General features: G+C 39.3%; 1 protein-coding gene across 5 annotated transcripts in view; it reads right to left on the reverse strand.

Annotated features, from left to right (window-relative positions):
* Window positions 1-242: 242 nt before the first annotated feature.
* PAN2 (PAN2-PAN3 deadenylation complex catalytic subunit PAN2) overlaps window positions 243-24,302 on the reverse strand; it is a 70,508-nt gene continuing 46,448 nt past the window's right edge. For 4 of the 5 annotated variants that reach the window (XM_076196999.1, XM_076196996.1, XM_076196997.1 and 1 more), the window contains exons 18-24: window positions 22,655-22,788; window positions 22,209-22,393; window positions 18,908-19,131; window positions 16,383-16,512; window positions 13,167-13,388; window positions 11,684-11,793; window positions 243-954 (exon numbers count right to left, since the gene is read on the reverse strand). In XM_076196999.1, coding sequence (XP_076053114.1) covers window positions 770-954; window positions 11,684-11,793; window positions 13,167-13,388; window positions 16,383-16,512; window positions 18,908-19,131; window positions 22,209-22,393; window positions 22,655-22,788 — 1,190 coding nt within the window. In that variant the 3' untranslated portion in view covers window positions 243-769. Of the gene's footprint in view, window positions 955-4,749; window positions 4,906-11,683; window positions 11,794-13,166; window positions 13,389-16,382; window positions 16,513-18,907; window positions 19,132-22,208; window positions 22,394-22,654; window positions 22,789-24,302 lie in introns of all 5 variants that reach the window. The other variant, XR_012967105.1, reaches the window with a different exon arrangement.

Here is a 24,302-nt window from a genome sequence, read left to right on the forward strand (position 1 = left end):
TAGATTCATGGAAAGACTAGTTTTTGATATATAGCAAAACTGCATTAAGTTGAATTCTACTAAAAAGTCTCTAACCAATGTGTTTATCCAGGATTCTGTGACACCAACAATATGGTAATCTTCCTTTGCTGTAAGAGCTTCAAGGTCTGAATATTTATTCCTTTCACTTCAAACACTAAGGGGAAGCTGTCCACTTCGGGGGTCACTCATGAGCAGGAGATAAATGAAACTATAAATAATATTCCTATTTATTAGAAAAGAGCAACAATGAAAAATAACCATATAAATCAGAAATTAGAAATAAATGCTGTGGAAGTTGATTTACTCAAGTACTGGTTAAATCAAGGAATTCTTTAAGAAATTTATACCACTTCACTGTTGATTCCTCTCTGGTTGGGCTGGGCAGTTCTGTACCAACTATGAAAGACAAAACTGTTAAGATAATGGCCGGTCGTTTGCTATGCAAAACTTGTGTTTAACATGAGTACTCTTGTAACCTGCTTAATAGTAGTCCACTCCTCCTTTGAAAGATAATTTTATCAAACCTTGCACTTTTTACATATCATTCCCATTACTAAATCTAAGCTGCTGCACACCATTGCACATATATGCAGTTGTGATTTCTGAAGTTAAGTCCTTAACTGAGAGATCCTTTGCTCTAAAGTTATTGACTTAAACCAGTGTCATTATTTTCTAAAAGTTGATGACAGTTTAGTTTATAACTTTGTAGAAATATATTTGAACACATAGCCACCTTGAAATATCAAACTTATGTGCATTCTTCTTCCTCCTCACCAAGAACCTTCCATTGCACTTTCTTTCCAGTTTCATACAGCTGCTGCAGCTCAATAACAATATTGTTTTCCTTCTTCAGTAATATGTATTTTTGGTATAGTGCATGAGCTGTGCGAGCATCTTCTATGCTGTCATGAGTTATGCTCTGGATCTTCAATTCTGAAATCACAAAGTAATATTAGGCATGATCCTTCTACAATCAATCAGTAAAATTGTAGCCTGTTGCAAGGGGATCTACAGTCCCAAGGTATCTGGCTATAAACACTGGGATGATTATACAAGACTCAAGAGAAAAAGCCAGTCTCAATTATGTGTGTTGAACAGAGTAAAATGAAGTGTTTTGTGTTTTGTTTGGGGTAACCCAGCATCCTACAGACTTCCCACCTCCACCATATCTAATTTGGTGGGAAGAATGATCTTAGAAACAATCAAAACATACATACCTGTCATGTCAAATTAACATGGATTCAAATAGGCCCATTCAACCAACTCATGATACTCATCCAAATATTGGAAGGCTTCAACAACAAAAATAATTTGACATATCAGTAATAGTGGCAATAGATACATATTAGATCTCTGACACTGCTTCCAGACACATCATATCAAAGAGATCATATAAACAAATATACAAAAATGCATACCAAGGGATTTTTCCCCCTTACAAGGTAGCCAAAATTAGACATAAATCCATTCCCACCCATTACATCCCCACATACTCCATTCCCATTCACCACCCCTCTCTCACTCATATCTCGGCTCCTGGATGATGGGCAATCCCCGAATCTCGCCCACTGCTCTGGGCAGGTCAGAAGTAATGCAGCAAGATACAGCACGTCCACAGCAAAGCTGTTTCATCTAATTGGTGACCTCTCTTCTCCATACCCTCATGCAGAAAATGAGATGGGGAGAAATCCCTTTGAGCTACATCAAAATACCATTCCCACATACTCCCTAACCTCCCCATCCCCCACCCATTCACTTCCATTCATCAAAGCATCATCCATACACAACCATTCTCCACTCACTCCTATCTTCTGTCTTCTCCCTTCCTTCCTCAACAGACATTTCCCTCTTTCCCAACACCCCTTTCACACCATCCAACCATATCATCCTTGGTCACCCCTCATGTTCACTCCATCCACCTCTGCCTTCCACACTTCTTTTATTAATCTTTCTTCAATCATTCTTTCTATGTGTCCAAACCATTCCAATACTCTTTCATCAACCCTATCTCTCAACTCCTTTTCCACCCGTGCTCTCCTCCTCACCTGGTTTCTCACTCTGTCCAGTCCAGTAACCCCTACCATACTTCTCAGGCATTTCATATCAAACACATTTAAAAAAAATTCTTTCTTCCTCTCTTCTTTCCATGTTTCTGCCCATATAGTGCTGTCAGCACAACCACCCCTTCATACACATATGAACCAGATGTGCCTGAGAACGCTCCACAAGCTAGTGCTAAAATCTAGTGATTTTTTTTACCAAAAATTGGTGATTTACCTAGTTGTAAACAGATCAGAAGGGGGCAATGACAAGTGGTACTGTGATGTAGCAAAGTGATTTAAGTTTAACAAGAATAGAAAAAAGAAGGAAATGGATGATAAACTGACATAGGCAGAGACAACCAAAAGAAGATTAGATATGAGTAAGTATGAAATGCCTTTGGGAGTGGTTAGAAAGAAAATATGCAACATAGAAAGTCCCAGATATGAAGACGAATCCTTCCATGGGTCCAGAACAGAAAGAGGTATCGACCTCAAAAACATACTAATAAACCAAGAAATATTTGAAGAGAAAAGGGATATTGATGAATGGAAAAGGGAACATAACCAATTATACAAAGAAGTAAGTGAATTGAGGAAGGAAAATACACTATTAGTTAGGGAGAAATGGAGAAAAGTGGGAGGTGAGCCAGCTGTTGTTTGCGGACGACACTGCGCTTGTGGCAGGATTGAAGGAGGGATTGAGGAAGTTGGTGACAGAGTTTGGGAGAGTGTGTGAAAGAAGAAAGCTGAAGATAAATGTGGGTAAAAGTAAGGTGATGAGATATACAAGGGGTGAAAGTGGCAGTAGACTGGAAGTGAGCATTAAGGGAGAGCGACTGGAGGAAGTGGATAGTTTTAGATACTTGGGTGCAAATGTGGCAGGAAAAGGTGGAGGTAGAATGTAGATTGAGAGAAGCGAGTAAATGCCTTGGTGGATTAAAAAGTGTAATGAGGAATAGACATTTGGGAATGGATGCTAAGAGGAGACTGTATGAAGGAGTGATTGTGCCAACAGCACTGTATGGGGCAGAAACATGGAACATAAGAGAGGAAGAGAGAAGGAGTTTGAATGTGTTTGAGATGAGGTGAGAAATGAGGAGGTGAGGAGGAGAACAGGGGTGGAAAGGGAGCTGGGAGATAGGGTTGATGAAAGAGTATTAGGATGGTTTGGACACATGGAAAGAATGAGTGAAGAAAGACTAGTAAAAGAGGTATGGAAGGCAGATATGGAGGGAGTGAACATGAGGGGACGTCCTAGGATGAGGTGGATGGATGGGGTGAAGGGGGCTTTGGGGAAGAGGGGAATGTCTGTTGAGGAAGGATGGGAGAGGACAGAAGACAGGGGTGAATGGAGAATGGTTGTATATGGATGATGTTGTGATGCATGAGGTGGAATGGGCGGGGGATGGGGAGGTGAGGTAGTATGTGTGAGCAAAATTCGACGCAGCCCGAAGGGATTTCTCCCCGTCTTCTCCTTTTATGCATGGGGCGACGGAGAGGGGGGGTCGCCGATTTAATAAAGCGGCCTTGCTGGATGTGCTGTGTCTTGCGACACTGCTTCTGACCCAGGGCAGTGGACAAGGTGCAAGGGAAGAGGGAGGGTGGAAGGGTGTGGAGTCTATTCAGGGATGGAATGGGTGTGAATGATTTTATGCCTTTTCCTTTTTGGCTACCTCCCTTGTAAGGGGGAAAAAGCCTTGGTATATGTATGTATGATGTAGTTAGGGAATTAGAAGAAATGAAAAAGGAACTGGCTAAAGTAAAAAATTATAATGAAAAGATGAAAAATGAAGACTCAAATAGAAATGAAACTATGTAGAGGGAAATTAATGAAAAGATATTAATAGAGGCAGGCAAAGTTGGTGAAAATATAAAAAAATCAAACATGATGGAAATCAAAAACCAAATGAAAGATGAAAAAAAAAAAAAAATTACAATAATAGTCAAAGAACAAATGAACGAAAGTACAAAGGACACAGTGATAGAAGTACTAAAGGAAAAAAGAGATTGGGTAAGAGACACAATAGACAAAAAAAAAATGTATTGTAATCTATGGTATCAAAGAAAAACATGGACTAATAAGGTTCCAAAGGGAAAAAGAGGAGAAGAATATAGTGACAGAAATACTAAAAGAAATACAGGAGGAGCCACAAGGACTCAAAAAGGCAAGAGAAGAGATCTATAGGATGGGCAAATATTCTGAAGAGAAGAACAGACCTCTCAAAGTAAAACTTAATTCACAGAGAATAGCAGAAGAAATATTAACAAACGTAGGAAAACTAGCAAAAAGTAAAAACTACAAAAATCTATGGATAAAAAAGGAACTGAGTGATGAGGAAAAAGAAAAGGAAAAAACACTTAAAGAGGAAGCTAAGAAAAAGAACAAGAAAAGAACAGAAAACGAAAGGAAGGAGTTTTTTTGGAAAGTGATGGACTTAAGACTGTGGAAATGGTACATAAGGGAAAAGGAAATGCAGGAGAAAGAAGAAGGAAGAAAAGGAAAAAAATTAAACATAACATATAGAAACATAGACGGATTGATATCAGGAATAGATGAATTGACTATCTGAAACAAGAGAAATCAGATGTAATGGGAATTGTGGAGACAAAATTGAAAGGATCATTACCACCAAATAGTATAGGCCAAGGATTATATAATTGTTGGTACAGAAATAGAGAAACAAACCAGGGTGGAGAAGTGATGTTGCTGGTCCTGGAGCCGCAGCGTCTACGTCGTGGGACCACCCCCCAACCCCAAGAGTTGGGGGCCAAACAGCGGCAACCAGCCCTGGCCACCAGCTCTACGCAGGTGGCACCGATCCCCAAGAGGAGCTACGTCTGCCTTGAGGAGTACCACAATCCTTTTTCTCAACATGCAATATTATGTTTTTTTCTGCACCGAGGGGTGATTTTCCAGCGATCACCCCTCTTCTTCTATTTTTAGCCGGAGATGTAGAGAGCAATCCTGGGCCCACCACAAAATACACATGCCCAACATGCTCTAAACCCATTACTTCGAGCAGACAGACAAAGGGCTCAGTTCAGTGCAATATGTGCAAAAACTGGGCCCACCTCACTTGTACAACACTTGCTGACACAAACCAATACACAAACACTTGGACATGTTCTACCTGCCCTCCAGTAACCCCACTCCCACCTCCCCAACCACAGCCAGCACCCTTACCCACTCCCAATTTCCCTTTGCCCTTATCCCCAATCAGTACTCCCCTTCCTTTATCCCCAATCTCTCCTTTCACCCCCTCTAACCCAGATCCTATACCTTCCCCATTAACACCCCAACCTCAACCCCGAACGGCAACATACAACACATACAGAACACACAACATCAACATATTACAACACAACATTGACGGTATTAACACGAAAAAACATGAACTCGAACACTTTCTTAAACAACACAACATACACATTGCAATTATACAAGAAACAAAACTAAGACACTCACACAAAACACCATCAATTCATAATTACACCACCATCAGACAAGACCGGACCGACGGCAATGGCGGTGGACTCATCACCCTGATCCACCAATCCATCTGTTTTGTGGACACAAGTGCCACAACCAAAATCCTCCTCCCTACCACAGATAACACTACAGAAATCCAATCCATTCGAATCCGTACAGGCAACAAATCAACACTGACAATAGTTAACATGTACATTCCCCCACAATCATCCCCCACAGTTCCAAACACCTTCAGGCCTCAATTTAGCCAACTAGCCTCAATCCCCAATATGATCATGGGTGGTGACTTCAACACCAAGTCGTCTGCCTGGTATGTCGACAACCCTGTTACAGACAGAGGGCTTGATATACAGACTCAGTTTGACTATCATGAACAACACACATAATCATACACATATCCCACACCAAGCCCTATACACTCCCTCCTCTCCTGATATCACCTTCTGCTCCCCCTGCCTAACCCCAACAACATCATAGAGAGTGGTCGGAACCCTTGGTTCTGACCACCTTCCAATCATCATCACCACCAAAACAAGATGCACCCCAGTTGGCCACAGACACACATACACCAATTACAAGAGAAACTGGGAAGCTTTTACTGAAGAGACAGAACACTATTTTGAAACACTTAACAGTACACCAATCACAAACTTAAACAATGCTGTGCACACTTTTAATACAATCATACAAAACGCAGACAAGAGATACATCCCTAGAGGCAACAGAAAATCACACAACCCCAACTTCACACCAGAAATCCAAGGCCTCATCAGACAACGAGACACACTTAAACACAATATCCCAACACCTATCCCTCAAAACATAGCAGACCAAATACAAACACTAAACACTGTGATTGCCAATAAAATACACAAACAAAAAACACAAAATTGGCAAAACTTTATCAATACACTTGATCACAAAACAAACACCAGCAAATTGTACAAAACACTCAACAGCATTACACTATCCAACAGTAACACAACACGCTCTCACACAGCAATAATCACAACAACAGACAATCTACCCTCAAACAGACAACAAACAAACACACTCATAAATCATTTTGCACAGACAAGCCATCTCACTTCTCACCCTGACGACCGACGCACTATTCAACTTAAGAAAGACTTTCCCACAGACTCAGACTATACACCCTTCATAGTCAGTCAGACAAAACACATAATACATAATCTCAAGCACTCATCTGCCTGTGGCCCTGATAACATAAGTAACATCCATCTAAAACACATTGGACCACAAGGTATACACGCACTCACAAACATTGCAAACTACAGCTATTCACACAACACTATACCCGACATCTGGAAGCATGGTAAAATAATCACCATTCCAAAACCGAACAAAGACCCAACATCGCACCGCCCAATCACACTTCTCTGCACCCCTCTAAAGTCATTGAACGCTTAATACTTAAACTTGTCACACCACATATTCCCCTTGCTGACTCACAACACGGTTTTAGGCCACTACACTCCACAAACACTCTTCTGATAAACCTCACACAAAGAATTTTAGATGGCATCAATTCAGACAGGCCCCACCACAGAACACTTCTTATAACTTTAGACATTAGTAAAGTTTTTTATGCTATCCCCCGCCACAACCTAACAAATAAAATATATAACACAGACATGCACAATAATACCAAAAGATGGCTGGCCAATTATCTGGCAGGTAGGAATGCTTACGTGTCATATAATGGCCAATCATCGCACATCAGAAACATTAAGAATGGAGTACCACAGGGCTCTGTTCTATCCCCCATGCTCTTTAATCTATACATGCATGACTTACCCACACCAGACACCTCAGAAATACAAATCTCTTCCTACGCAGACGACATAACAATCACATGCACACATCGTAACACAGACAAAGCTGCAGAAATAATCCAGCCATACCTTGATACACTCAACACATGGTTCATCACAAACAGACTCAAAATAGCTCCAACCAAATCTACAGCAACACTTCTCACCAACTGGACAAAAGAACACAAATACATTCCTCATCTCTACATCAACAACACTCTAATACCACACACAAACACACCGAAAATTCTTGGTGTAACATACGATACATCCATGTCTTTCAAACAACACATCACAAACATAAAAAACAAATGCACACCTAGACTTAATGCACAGTCAATCACTGGAACAACATTTGGACAAAACAAAGAAACTAATACAACAATATACAAACAATGCATACGCTCAGTGATGAATTATGCGAGTCCTGCATGGGCTCCTAATCTCAGTGAGACACACCACAACACCCTTCAAATCATACAAAACAAAGCCCTATAAACAATTACAGGCTGCACAAATACAACACCTATAGACCATTTACACCATGAGACAAAAGTCCTCAAAGTCAAGGACCACCTCGACATGAGAGGCACACAAACACTTGCTGCAGCCACCACAAACACATCACACCCGCTACACTACATAGCAGAACACCCACACACACCAAGAAACATTAAAACAACACCCAAAGACCTGTATCACACACAGATACTCTCTTCTCTTCCACCACAACCACCAAATACCAGCCTCTGGAAACATATTCATAATCATATCACTCACCGCTCCATTAATACACTGAAAGACACCACACTGCTGCATGCCAGACCCCTGATATCCACCCTTCTGAATCCTCTCTCCCACGAAAGGACAGAGTCCACCTGGCCAGACTGCGGTGCGGCCACCACCCAGCACTTCTAAGCTACCAGAAGAGGCTGGATGACTGCATTGTGAACAGCTGCCCAGGATGTAACACTTCACCCCATACCATACAACACATAATGGAAGACTGCATTATACACAATCATGCACACAAACAATACAACATACACTCTATAATGGATTTGTGGGAAAACCCAGTTTCGGCTGTGGCATTCCTTGGGGAGACGGGACTGCTCGGACAGTCTAGGGAACGACAACAACAAAAAGTGATGTTGCTAACCAAGAAAGGCCTAAATGTGACAATAATCACAGAAGGAGAGAACAATGTGGAGTTGATTATGATAAGAGTTGAGGATATGAAAAATAGAAAGTATGCAGTGATATATGTCCCACCTAAAACTCACGCATGAAATGAAAGTGAACACTCTAAAATGCTGGACACAAGAAAAACATACATACATATACCAAGGCTTTTTCCTCCTTGCAAGGGAGGTAGCCAAAAAGAAAAAGGCATAAAATCATTCCCACCCATTCCATCCCTAAATACACTCCACTCCCCTCCACCCTCCCTCCCATCTTAGCACCTCCTGGATGACGGGTCAAGAAAAACATACATACATACATATACCAAGGCTTTTTCCCCCTTACAAGGGAGGTAGCCAAAAAGGGAAAGGCATAAAATCATTTCCACCCATTCCATCCCTAAATACACTCCGCACCCCTCCACCCTCCCTCTTATCTGAGCACCTCCTGGATGACGGTCATTCCTGCACCTTGTCCACTGCCCTGGGTCAGAAGCAGTGTCGCAAGACACGGCACATCCACAGCAAGGCCGCTTCATTAAATCGGTGACCCCCCTCTCTGTCCCCCTATTGCATAAAAGGAGAGGACGGGGAGAAATCCCTTCAGGCTGCATCAAATTTTGCTCACACATACTACCTCACCCCCCATCCCCCCCACCCACTCCACCTCATGCAATCACAGAAAGAAGGAAATCTGGTAATTATGGGTGATTTTAACTCGAAAGAAATATGTTGGGAAGAAATGACTGAAAAGTGGAGAAGATCACTGGGGAAACATATACTGGAAATGACCATTGATTACACAATGATGCAATGGGTCAAGGAAAACACCAGATATAGAAATAACAACAAACCCTCAAAATTGGATTTGATATTCATATCAGAACCCAAAATTGTGGATAAAATCAAATACAAGACAGCAATTGGAAAAAGTTATCACATACTATTAGAACTAGAATTAAACGAAGAAACAAATATAGAAATTAATGAAAAACACAGAAAAGGAAGACTAATGTATAACAAAATGGATTTTGAGAAACTTAGAAAAATCTTTCAAGAAGCAAATTGGGAAAAATTTAATAATGAAGAAACAAAGGTGGAAGAGAAATGGACAATTTGGAATGAAATCTATAATGAAGGAGTGGATAAATATGTACCTAGATAAAAACAGGAAAGGGTATATATAAAATCCTGGAATAATAAAAAGTGCAGTGAGGCAAAATACAGAAGAGATAAAGCCTGGAAAAGGTGGAAAAAGGAAAAAAGCTGAGAAATGGAAAATATACACCAAACTAAGAAATGAATATGTAAAAATACATAGAGAAGAAAAAAGAAATTATGAAAAGGACATAATAGACTAATATAAAGATCAACCCAAAATATTTTATAGATACGTAAATGGCAACCTAAAAAATAAACAGGAAATACTTAAATTACATCAAGGTAACAGAGAATATACAGAAGATATAGAAATGGCAGATATTATGAACAAACATTTCAAATCTGTATTCACCAAAGAGGAAAAAAAATCTACAAAACTGTGATCAAAGAACTGAAGTAAGATTTCTTCCATTGAAGAAATTAAACACTACACAGAATGAAATAAGGAATCAAATATTAAAGCTTGACGTTAACAAGTCACATGGCCTGGACGGAGTTGCAAACTGGATACTGAAGGAATGTGTAGACAAACTAACAGGAAAAATATACAAAATAATTGAATGCTCACTCAAAGAAGGAAAACTACCAAGAGACTGGAAAAATGCCAATATAGTGCCGATATATAAAGGGGAAAATAAGAAAGTGTGGCGTCCTACAGCAAATGCAGGATATGAAGTTACATACGAAAGAAAGGAAAATACCGCATGACGCAAATTCTGTAGAAATGGCATTTGTATACCTATGAAGTTTGTTCCATAAATTGATATGTTATTAAAAACTCCTGTTTACTCACGTACAAGTGTGTTATTGTGTTAAATATTGAAAATGTGTGTACCCGTTGCTATGTTTGTTTGGGCCCGTGTCGCTGTGATCGGGTGGAAATAATTATTTCTTCGCTTCTGGTTAATTTCATAACATTTCACACACTTGTAATTAATATTTTTAGGATTTATACTTATATTATTTTCCCCATGTCTGTTTGTCAATCTGTTATCTAATTGTTACACATTATACCTGACTCCTGATTGGTCCACGTTGGCAAAGCTCCCACAATGCTCTGCTATGTTACCTATAAATAGAGCTAATAAATGCAGGTGACAGACAGTCTCCGTGAAGAAGTCAGTACCGCTGCATAACCCGAACCGCTTAGTCATTTCTCCTTATCCCTGACTCCCACCACAAAAGACCCAACAAATTATAGACTGGTGTCCCTAATGAGTACAATAGTTAAAATTTGTGAGAGAATCATCAAAGTTAGATGGACAAAATATCTGGAGGGAAATATCATACTGAACCCGAGGCAATTTGGATTCAGACAAGGGAGATCATGTACCACTAATTTAATTTGTTTCTATTCAAGATTGATAGATATATTGCAAGAAAGGGATGGCTGGGCAGACTGTGCCTTCATGGACCTACAAGAACTTATAAGTTGAAGGTGTGTGTAAAAGTAATGTGATGAAATGTACAAGAGGAGAGGATGACAGGAAATTCAAATACAAGTCAAATTCTCGCAGGCAGCATTACCTGCCTCACATGCATTCTCATATACCCACTTGCTCCTCTTGACACCTACATAGGCATCATCGAATTGAAGGGAATAAAGGAGAGAGTTTGGAGAAGGTGGATGGCTTTAGGTACTTGGGGTCACATGTAACAGGAACAGGAGGAGTGGAGGTAGAGGTAAATTGTAAATTGTGAGAAGCAAGTGCCTTGGGGGATTAAAAAGTGTAATGAGAAATAGACATTTTGGAATGGATGCTAATAGGAGATTGTATGAAGGAGTGATTCTGCTGACAGCACTGTATGGGGCAGAGACACAGAACATAGGAGAGGAAGAGAGGAAAAGTTTAAACAAAGTAATTTCATTAGAAATCCTTCAAATCTGCAAAGAACTTTACATTCTAATACACACACCATAATGAAAGATTTACATAGTATTATGATACTTACTAAGGAAATACCATGCCAAAAATTTGAGGGACACCATTCGATGATGAGGAAGATGGAAGAGATGTACTGTATCTATCAACTGGGACTGGGGTACTACCATATTTATCACTCTGAAATGTATAAGCATATTTTATATATGAAGTATTACAGAAGATCAAATAATTAGAGAAAAATCTTTTCTACAGTTTAATGGCTTCATACATACATATACCAAGGCTTTTTCCCCCTAACAAGGGAGGTAGCCAAAAAGAAAAAGTCATAAAAACCATTCTCATCCATTCCATCCCTGAAAACACTCCATTCCCATCCACCCTCCCTCTTATCTTGGCACCTCCTGGATGACGGGTCATCCCTGCACCTTGTCCACTGCCCTGGGTCAGAGGCAGTGTCGCAAGACACAGCACATCCACAGCAAGGCCACTTCATTAAGTCGGTGACCCCCACCCCCCCCTCTCCATCCCCCCATGTAGAAAAGGAGAGGACGGGGAGAAATCCCTTCGGGCTGCGTCAAATTTTCCTCACACATACTAGGCTACCTCACCCCCCATCCACCCACCCAGTTTTGGTTTAATTACTGTAGCTTTGTTAAAAGAAAGTGAAGGATATAAGCAAGACCATGTGAATATAACCTGTAGTGACCAAACTGGCTCTCAGCCTTGCACAGAAAATCTATGAAAATTTATTAAAAGCACTGAACCTGCCACTAGTGTAAGATAGAAGAGAAAGAGATGTTAGTAGTGTTCAAGTCATTAAAAGGAATAGATAAAATTGACATAGAAAAACTCTTGGTCTGAGACAGGAGAGTCACATGGTCATAAGGACAAAAAAGTATAAAGAATATCAAGAAACAACTTTCCATAGAGATACATCAACTTCTGAAATAGCTGAGAAGTTGGTATAGCCAAAGATATATCATCAGTGAATTCAAAACTAAGTATGATTCTTGGAGGAAAAGAGACAAGACCAACTCCACAAGTTTAGTTCCTTTCCTGTATATCAGAATTAGGTTATGCATTATCTATCTATATACCAAGGACATATTACCCCTGCTCAGCCAGACAGCCTAGGAAACAGCATTCATCATCATCATCATCCCCCTTATAAGGAGGGTAGCCAGCCAAGGCACATACCCATTCCACTCCCATCAACCACCTCTTGTTTCCTTTGCATCTTAGTTCCCCATGGATGAAGAATCATCCCAGTCTCCTGCCCACTGCCTGGGTCAGAACCAATGCAGCAAGATATAACACATTCACAACAGGGCTGCTTCATTTACACAGCAACCCTCTCTCCTCATCCCCTCATGCGGAAAATAGAGAAATCCCACTTATAATCTGTCATTATCATGTTTTACATGTACATATAGGTTTAGATTCAAAATGTCATTATGAAGTTCATGTAACAAAATATAAAATTTCATGCTCCTTAAAGTAGCAATTATAACCAATAAAATTTTTTGAGATCATATCTCTGGTACACAAACCTGAAGTCATTTTTTAGTCCATGCCCCACAAATTTGACACCCTTGTCAGCCAGATAACGTAGTTTGATATATGTTGACTTGAGTGTAGTGAGGTGCTTCTGTGAAAAATGTGCATCTAAATCCCCTGGCTTAATGCCTGAGAATTGTGTTAGGTAGTCAACCACTTGCTCCTGGGTTGAGATGTAGTCATCCAAGAAAGGTTTGCCTTCCAGTGGGCCATGCCTGAGGAGTAGAATTTTATTGTAAGTTTATTCCAGTTTTTAATTCAGCTGTGACATAATGCAGTACCTATAACATGAGAGACATATAAGCAAACATAAAAATGGAAATTAGTTATGCTGAAGATATGATGAAAAACTAAAAAAATCTTACCCATCCTTGATTAATACCAAAACCAATATCTCCCATCCAAGTTTCACCTTCACCCACATTAACTTGATACTTCCCTTCACTTTACCATGCACTTTCCTACCTTACCATTTGCCAGCAGAGCTACTTCTTCCCTCCCTCACCCCATCCACACTCCTGACACTCTCTCAAACTCAAAATCATTCCTCCCTTTCATCTTAAATCCACTTAACACTAACATATCCATTTTCTTTCTCACAAACATACTGGCCATCTCTTATTTCATCCAATAGCTTTGGTAAATCATCTTCATTTATCATCATCATAACCTGTAAATAAAGATAGCTGCACTGATGTTGTCGGTCTCATTTCTGCCATTATTTTCATAACCATCTGGACAATCACAAGCCTAGTGAAAACAAGCACAAATCAGGTCCAAGCAGGTTCTGCCTTCTTCCATTGGACATATGTTTGTGGGTAGGTCATGACCCCACACTAACTACATGAAATCAGCCACCCTTGAGAAATCTGTTTTGTGATATTTATGAGAAGTGGGCTGGTGAAGTAGCCCTCCTTGAAGTAGACTAATTAGTCACTTTTCTTTATGTTACTAGTTTTTCCATTAGTTGGATACAGCTAAAAGTAATTAATTTATTTTATTCATTTATTTTAACTGCATGGTGACATGCGGAGGTGGCTACACGGTAACATTCAGCCAAAGCTTTTGGGAATGTTTTGGGGTGTTCAAAATCTCTACTCATAAGGAATAATGCTACAATTGTACTGCACCTGCCCCTCATTTATGATGTTCCCTTCAAACTATCCTTCTGATTTCACTTCTACAACTACCTCTTCCTGTCCCCTGTGGTAAGGGAGGAAAGAATTCTGACAGTGTCCCACATTCATGTTGTAAAAGGCAACTAAGAGGGATGGAGTGAAGGGACTAAGAATCCTGATCCCTGTATGTTCATCCAGGGTAAAGTCAAGGAATAAAAGGGTTCAGATCACATGCCAGTGTGTAGTTTGTTACTGAGTGGAGAGGTTGGAACTAAGGGGTTAACCTCCTGAGATTACACCACCAGAATTCGACTCAAACATCTATAACCTACCACCTATACCACACAATACATCCACATAAAAACATATTAACACTCAGATCATAAAACAAGCCCTTTAAGACAAACCTACTCCATCAAATTCCACTTCCCTGATATCAGCCCCACAGAAAAATTCCCTCCCAAGAGAAGCAAGAAACTCATTCAGGTTACCATCTAGCACTAAGACAGTACTAACACAGAAAAGGTCTCATCATAGAAATAAATTGCCTCAGATACAACCATCACACTGCCCCACGATATATATATACCCAAACAACACAATAGTTCTTACTTGAGTGATTTCTGGGTCAGTCCAATGACATCTGTTATGTGGGAGTATTGGGTCTCCTACAAGAGACACTAGGGGTAATGGATTGACTATTGTTGTTGTTGTCGTTCCCTAGACTGTCTGTCCGAGCAGTCCCGTCTCCCCAAGGAATACCACAGCTGAAACTGGGTTTTCCCACAAATCCTTTATAGAGTGTATGTTGTGTTGTTTGCGTGCATGATTGTGTATAATGCAGTCTTCCATTATGTGTTGTATGGTATAGGGTGAAGTGTTACATCCTGGGCAGCTGTTCACAATGCGGTAATCCAGCCTCTTCTGGTAGCTAAGAAGTGCTGGGTGGTGGCCGCACCGCAGTCTGGCCAGGTGGACTCTGTCCTTTCGTGGGAGAGAGGATTCAGAAGGGTGGATATCAGGGGGTCTGGCATGCAGCAGTGTGTTGTCTTTCAGTGTGTTAATGGAGCGGTGAGTGATATGATTATGAATATGTTTCCAGAGGCTGGTATTTGGTGGTTGTGGTGGAAGAGAAGAGAGTATCTGTGTGTGATACAGGTCTTTGGGTGTTGTTTTAATGTTTCTTGGTGTGTGTGGGTGTTCTGCTATGTAGTGTAGTGGGTGTGATGTGTTTGTGGTGGCTGCAGCAAGTGTTTGTGTGCCTTTCATGTCGAGGTGGTCCTTGACTTTGAGGACTTTTGTTTCATGGTGTAAATGGTCTGTAGGTGTTGTATTTGTGCAGCCTGTAATTGTTTTTAGGGCTTTGTTTTGTATGATTTGAAGGGTGTTGTGGTGTGTCTCACTGAGATTAGGAGCCCATGCAGGACTCACATAATTCATCACTGAGCGTATGCATTGTTTGTATATTGTTGTATTAGTTTCTTTGTTTTGTCCAAATGTTGTTCCAGTGATTTTGTTGTTGTTGTTCCCTAGACTGTCTGTCCGAGCAGTCCCGTCTCCCCAAGGAATGCCACAGCTGAAACTGGGTTTTCCCACAAATCCTTTATAGAGTGTATGTTGTGTTGTTTGCGTGCATGATTGTGTATAATGCAGTCTTCCATTATGTGTTGTATGGTATGGGGTGAAGTGTTACATCCTGGGCAGCTGTTCACAATGCGGTCATCCAGCCTCTTCTGATTTTGTTGTTGTTGTTGTTACTAACACTATACTACTAAAAATGGGATACTTGCTGGCCAAGTGGGTTTGAGTGTTGCTACTTGTAGCAGAGGTAGTGGATAAACTTCAAATCCTCACTGATACCAAGTGAATTTGTAGTAAAGGCATACCATATTAAATTCCCACTTCCAGATGGAGGTGAGAATGTTGACAGGTTTTGAAGAAAATAGCAGGGAGATAATTTCCTCTCATGTTCATCATGCAGGACCATCACTTCCAGATTATCATTACAAGTTCCAAAGAGATACACAAGAAAACATACCAATGTCTAGTATCACTCTCCTCTACATTACATCATACAAACAAAGGACTCACCCTCTTAAGCATGTAATTCTGGCAACAGATTTGTGTGATGGCTTAATTGTCGTTCTTGTCCCATCACTTCTTATTTCTGCTTCTTCCTGATGTAAGTTTACAAACTCAGCATCCATGGGCACTTGGTCACCTATAAAGCAAACATAGATCACTCTTAAAATCATTATTATTATTTTTTTTCTTTATCTAATTCTTCAAATGTATATATTCCTAAGTACAGCACAAAAAAAGGAACTAAAAAGCACCAAGAGTGTATAACTCCACTAACACTACTGTTACTACAATCTTAAAGAACAATTTGTAATTTTAAGGTTATACCACAACAAAAAAGAATGACTGCATCAGTTTTCCAATTTATGTGCCGTTACCTGCAAAGTAATTGGACACATGGAAAGAATGAGTGAAGAAAGATTAGTAAAAGAGGTGTGGTAGGCAGAGGTAGAGAATTTGAGGGAATGACCAGGGATGAGAGGGATGGATGGGGGTGAAGGGGGCATTGAGAAAGAGGGGAATGTCTGTTGAACAAAGAATGGAGAAGGCAGGAGATAGGGATGAGTGGAGAGTGGCTGTGTATGGATGATATTATTATGCAAGGAAGGGAGGGGCAGAGGATGGGGGGGGGGTGCATATGTGTGAATGATATTTTGTAGCACCCTGAAGGGATTTCTCCTCATCTTCTCTTTATTTGCATGAGGGGATGGAGAGGGGGTCACCAACTAAGTGAGGCAGCCTTGCTGTGAATGTACTATGTCTTGCTACATTGCTTTTGAGCCAGGGCAGTGTTCAAGATATGATGATGACCCACCATCTGTGAGGAGCTAAGATGGGAGGGAGGAGAGTGTGGTGGAGGGATGTGAAATTAGTAGGAGTAACATGCCTTTGACTTGGCTACCTCTCTTATGTAAGAGAAAAAGTGCTTGGTATATAGATAGATAGACCTGTGACAGCTAATCAGGGTAAAATCCTCCTTTTGACTCCCATCTCAATCATCCTTTTCACTTCTTACACAGCTGCCAGTTCATCCCTGGTGCACCCGTCTCAAGGAACAAAATATCACCTCAGTCTATACATACATTTTCCTTCAGCTTATTGTCATCTGCACACACTTTCACTTGTCTAACACCCTGACTAGATTCTTCTGCTCATGATTGATTATGTTTGTAATGAATAATGGTCATCTGATTGTTGTTGATTCAAATCACTTCACTGTGAAATTGACATCTACATTAGTCCACCACTCAAAGAAGCTCACATACCTGGACTTCCACTCAAGTGCAACCCTGAAGGGTTATACCATGGTCTTCATACAGATAAATCAATTAGAATATACCTACCTACCTAATTGTAGAGGAACAAGCATGAAGCCAAAGCCAAAAATGAAGTAAGGACAGAAAAAAAAAAAAAATTGAGTTGTCAATCAGAATGTGAGGAAATTGTTTCTAAAAAAATGGGAAGACAGTATTGCAAAGGAAACACTAAACTTGAAGTAGCCTATGCTAATGTTGATGATTTACTATCCCCATGTTGGAGACAAATTACAACTTGAGGGTAAACAAGCCTGATATTTTCTGCTTAATGGAGACCAAATTCCCCCAAAATTTTGATAAACAGTTCAGGAACAATAGATACACCTGAGGAGACAGAGAAGACAAAATGGGAGGGGTAGTGGTTGTTGTGAGAAGTAACATAGAGGTCTCTCTTAATACTCACTTCCAGTCTGCTGCACCTTTCTCCCCTTATACATCTCATGACCTTACTTTTACCCACATTTATCTTCAACTTCCTTCTTTCGCACACCTTCCCAAACTCTGTCACTAACTTCCTTAATCCCTCCTCTGACCCTGCTACAAGTGCAGTGTCATCAGCAAATAACAACTGGCTTATATCCCACTTTTCTCCATTTTCTTTAACCATCTCCAATCCCTGACACATTACCCTTGCATTTACTTCTTGCACCACCCCATCCATGTATAAATTGAGCAGCCAAGGTGACATAACATATCCCCGGCAAAATCCCACCTCACTCTCTCTATTTCTGATTCCAACACAGGCTTTACTACTCTCATAAAAACTCTTGACTGCTCTTAACTGGTGAGGAACAGTGTGGGTTTAGGACAGGTAGGGGTTATGTGGATCAAATTTTTGTGGTAAGACAGATATGTGAGAAAGCTTTAAGAAAAAGTAAGGATGTTTTTTTATCCTTTATGGATTTGGAGAAGGCTTATGACAGGGTAGACAGGAAGGCACTGTGGGAGCTATTACAGATATATGGGATTGCCACATATGCACTAATTATCTTTTAACTTCTTTCCATCTATGAGAAAGCATCATACCACCACCATATACTGTATTATACAACAATTCCATAATACTAATTCCATTTTATTGAACTCTGAGATAATTAGGACCATCTCTTTTCATTTTCCTGTACAAGAAACCATAAAACAGACATTTAATGTCTATTCATAAATAATTAATTATACATCATACAGTATATTTTTATCACTTTCACAAGAATTTTCTACCTTCTCCAGGCATTTCATCAGAGGTAAGAGGTGTAAATGTGATTCTCTTCTTGCCACGCTGAGCTAAAGATTTGTCTTCTTTAAACACATCAGCTGTGATGGGGTTGACAGGCTGTAGATCATGTAGGTGTTTTGGTAGTTCTCTGCGCACCCAGTATAAAACACATGGTACCTTCCAGCCAATTGGAAACCACACAGCTTCTTCCATGGCCACTGGCTGAATGCTGGAAAGAATAAACATATAAATAAAACCATGTGAGATAATAATAATCATGATCTTGAGTTTCAGTGACTAGGAACCAATGACCCCAGAGTAACCAGCAAAGATCTCCTGGGACTCTCATAGATTGCTTCAGGAAGAAACACTGGACTATTGTCTTAAGTTTCACTACCTAGAAACCAGCAGCCTCACAAAAGCAACAGTCCTCTCCAGGTAGAAATGCTGGACTACTGTATATCTTATTAGATGTTAAATAAATCTAAGGGGAGAGATGATGAACACTTTCCTACAAAATCCTGGTCACCATCCTAGACCTCAACCCCAACTCCTAATCTCATAAAATTGGGAAATCATTATGATGGTGCCTACTTTGAGCTCCCACCATACATGATCGGATTTAGTGCAGGGCTAATAGGGCCACGGCCCAGGGCCCCGAACATTTAGGGGCCCCGTGCCAACTCCATTACAATAGTATAAGCACTTTTTTTGGTGTATCATAATAAAGAAAACTAGTAATCAGCTGAGACTGAGACTGAGCACCGAGTGGCACTATGACTGTAAACAAACTCTGAGGTGGCTGACAGCACATTTCATGAAAAATCTTCCTCTCTTAACCACTTCTATACGGTGACGCCTACGTAGGCGGCATGAGGAGCAAGTGGGTACTCGATGATGCCGACATCGCCATCTTGATTATATTTATTGTAGTTGTACCTACGTAATTTCGATTCTCTCTAAACTGGCTTCATCAATTTTTTATGGTTATCAAAATACATGGGTGAAAGAGAATGAACAATTGAGCACTGACTTTATTTTTTATAATGCGATTATTATGACGCAACATCGCACGTCGGGCAGCTAATGCTGCCAGATGTGCGATGTGCCCCGGAGTGAAGAGGTTAATTTCTTTCCAAAACATCTTTTTATTACTTTCAAATTTTTCTGTCATACTATTACCTCATTTCACATCTGCTCTCCTCTTAGCCTCCTTTATCGCTTTACTTCTCTTCTCTTTTCTTTGTACCTCTCATATCATTCTCTTGTCCTATTTTGTAACCAATCTGTGAAAGCTCCCTTCTTCTCTTCTACAAATTTCCTTGCTTGATCATTCCACCACTCACTACCCTTCCTTCTATTTCCTCTCATCCTCCTTGTTCCACCACCATCTTTGCACACCTTGTGACTCCCTCCTTGAAACATCCCCATTTCTCCTCCACTCCTACTTTTATTCTATCCTTCACTCCCTCCCACTCCTCTCTCAGCTTCTTCTTGTACTACTTCTCCTTTTCATTCTCCTTTAAGCAGTTCACTTTAACCACTTCCATACAGTGACGCCTACGTAGGCGGCATGAGGAGCAAGTGGGTACTCGATGATGCCGACATCGCCATCTTGATTATATTTATTGTAGTCGTACCTACATAATTTCCATTCTCTCTAAACTGGCTTCATCAATTTTCTATGGTTATCAAAATACACGGGTGAAAGAGAACAAACGACTGAGCACTGACTTTATTTTTTATAATGTGATTATTATGACACAACATCGCACGTCAGGCAGCTAATGCTGCCAGACATACGATGTACCCCGGAGTGAAGAGGTTAATCACCTCCCTACCTTCTGTCCTTTTCCTCTTTCTCCATTTATCCTTCACTCTCAACTTAACTTCCACCAAAAAATGATTTGATATTCCTCCACTGTCTCCCCTTAGAATATTTACATCCTTAACTCTTCCTACTATACTCCTGATTACCACTATATAGTCCATTAATGCTTTATATACCACCCTTCCATCCACCACCCTCTCCCATGTGTACTTATGCTTGACTTTCTTCCTAAACACTGTATTTGTTATGACATATTAATAAAATCAGGAAAGTTAACAAAGAGTGAACACTATCACAATATATGGATAAAAAGAGAAATGAATGTTGAGGAAAGAGAGAGAAGAAACTAAGAGATGGAGCTAAAGAAAAAATGTGAAAAGAACAGAGATTGAAAAAAAGGAGTTCTATTGGAGAGTGTTAGACATGAGGCTGATAAATGAACAGAAAACAAGATGGAGAAGGAAAATGTACAGGATTGGGATGAAGGGCATGAAGTGGGATTCCCCCATGAGGGAAATAACAATAACACAAAAAGAAATAGTGGATCAATTAATGAACCTTGACATTAGGAAATCACAAGGCCAAGACGGAATTGCAAATTGGATACTAAAAGAATGTAAAGAAGAACTAATGGACAAAATATATAATATAATAAGAATAAGTTGCTCACTCAAAGAAGGAAAAATACCAAGGACTGAAAAAATGCCAATATTGTACCAATATATAAAGGAGGAAACAAGGAAGACTCAACAAATTACTGACCGGTTTCTCTTACTAGCACTGTAGCCAAAATTTGTGAAAAAGTTATTTAGAACAGCTGGATAAAACAGCTGGAAGAAAACAACATAATAAACCTGAGACAATTTTGATTTAGACAGGGAAGATCATGTACCACAAATTTGATCTGTTTCTACTCAAGATTATAGATTTAATAAAGAAGGAGATGGATGGGCTGATTGTGTTTTCCTAGATTTATGAAAAGCCTTTGACAAAGTACCACATAAAAAATTAAGAAAACTAGAAACCAGAGGAGGGATACAAGGTAAACTACTGAACTGGATGATTTCTTAAATGGAAGGAAAATGAGGGTAGTGCTCACAAAAAAGAATTCAACTTGGGAGGAGGTGATTAGTGGAGTTACACAGGGATCAGTATTGGCTCCAATAATGTTTACTATTTATGTGAATGACATGGATGAAGATGTGGAATGTTACATGAGCTTCTTTGCAGATGACGCAAAATTGCTGAGAAAAGTGAATACTGAAAAGGATTGTGAATCACTGCAGAGAAATCTGAACAAGATTTGGAAATGGAGTCAGAAGTGGGAAGTAGACTTCAACATCAAGAAATGTAGCATAATGGAATTTGGAAAAAAAAAAAAAAAAAATCAACCACTGCCCTGCCTTTCAGGAAAAATAACTTGCCCTAAAAAATAAGAAATAAGATCAAATTAATTACAAAAAATATATACTCACCTAATGTCATTAAAGAGATACCAGTGTGCTACAGATGAGACTTTCGCCCTTGCATGGTAAGATGGTCCTACTTTGATGCAAGCCACTAAATTGTTTTTGTCTGGGTATCGTGGATCAGATACATGTGATACCACACCAACCAGTTCATACACAATTCCATCCTCATCATCTTTTGCAAAATCAATCTATACAGACAAAATACCAAATTAATCAGATTCAAATATATTCAACAAAATTGTAGTATAAATCATATTACAAAACCCTTAACCATTGTAAGAGTTAAACATTGCAATGCAGTGATATAAATGCATGACTTAAATTTACATTTTCACGAAGAAACTAATGGCAAAATATATTCTACGCAGAGTTAGACCAATGACATACAGACAAAATGAAAAAGGAAAACGGGAAAATCTATATCAAACATTATAAAGACTATCACTAACCTCTTCTTTGTCAATATCACTGATACTAACAGTCCCATCTTCTTGGAGCTTGGCTCGAATACAGAGTGGAACCCAAGAGAATTCCATGGTTTGGTCCAGGAGACTTAGAATATTGCCACCTGTCATAGATGAATCTGAAAAAAATGCTATGTAAAATACCCATGACAGTACATTATTTTCTACTAGAATAAAGAATCAATGGAAAAAATATATATATAATATGAAAGGTATATGTCAATGAATGACAAAATCAAATTATATTAGAATCACATATGACATGAGGCATCCAGGACCAGAAGGATATTACTAAAAAAAAAAATTGTATTATATGTTTAGGGCAGGATAAGTAAGGTCGTGGTGGTCCAATGAAAAAAGATCTCAAAAACATGGAACATTTTTCAGGTCAAATAGAGATTGAAAAATGTGTGCATATACATACAGTATATATATACATACATATATATATATATATATATATATATATATATACACATATATATAATGTACATATATATATATGTGTGTGTGTATTTACCTAGTTGTATTTTACGGGAAGGGGAGCTATGCTCGTGGGGTCCCGTCTTCATATCTCATTTTATCTAAACTATTTTTAAATTCATGTATTGTTTTTGCACACACCACTTTCTCATCTAACTTGTTCCAACTGTCTATTACTCTGTGAGGAAAGCTGTTCTTTTTCACATCTCTTCTATAGCTGTCTTTTTTTATTTTCTTTCCATGTCCTCTTGTATTTCTATCATCCCATTTTATCAGATTCTCTCTATCAGTAATTTCTATGCCTTTCATGATTCTGTAAATAGCTATCAAATCTCCTCTCTCTCTTCTTTTCTCTAGTGTCTGTAGTTCAAGTTTTGCTAGTCTCTCTTCATATGATAGTTTTGAGAGTGTTGGTGCCAATTTTGTAATTGCTCTTTGTATTCTTTCAAGTTTTTTTTATACATTTTTTTGTACTTGGTGACCATATCGTTGCTGCATATTCCAATCTTGGTCTTATCAAGGTGATTAGAATTTTCTTCACCATTTCTTCATCCAGGTATGTAAATGCAACTTTGATTGTTCTTATTAAATTATAAGTTTCTCCAAAAATCTTATTTATATGTTTCTCAGGTGACATATTATTCATAACAATGACTCCCAGGTCCTTCTCATTTTCTACTTTTTTTATTCCTTCTTCTCCCAATTTATATGATCCTGTTATTCTGTTTTTGCTTTTTCCAAATTCCATTATACTACACTTTTTTGTATTGAACTCCATCTCCCACTTCCTACTCCATTCCTGTACTTTATTTAGATCTCTCTGTAGTGATTCACAATCTTCTTCCGTGTTCACTCTTTTCAGTAGTTTTGCATCATCTGCAAAGAAGCTCATATAGCTTTCAATTCCTTCATCCATATCATTAATATATATAGCAAACATTATTGGGGGCCAGAACTGTTCCTTGCGGAACACCGCTTATTACTTCATCCCATTTTGAGTGTTTGTCTCTTATCACTACTCTCATTTTCCTTTCTTGCAAAAAATCTTCCATCCAATTAAGCAGTTTGCCCTGTATTCCTCCTTCAGTTTCTAATTTCTTAAGCAACTTCTTATGTGGTACTTTGTCAAAAGCTTTTTTTAGGTCTAGAA

Source organism: Oratosquilla oratoria, chromosome 13, assembly GCF_046742065.1.
Source record: "Oratosquilla oratoria isolate Oo_2021 chromosome 13, ASM4674206v1, whole genome shotgun sequence".
Taxonomy (NCBI): domain Eukaryota; kingdom Metazoa; phylum Arthropoda; class Malacostraca; order Stomatopoda; family Squillidae; genus Oratosquilla; species Oratosquilla oratoria.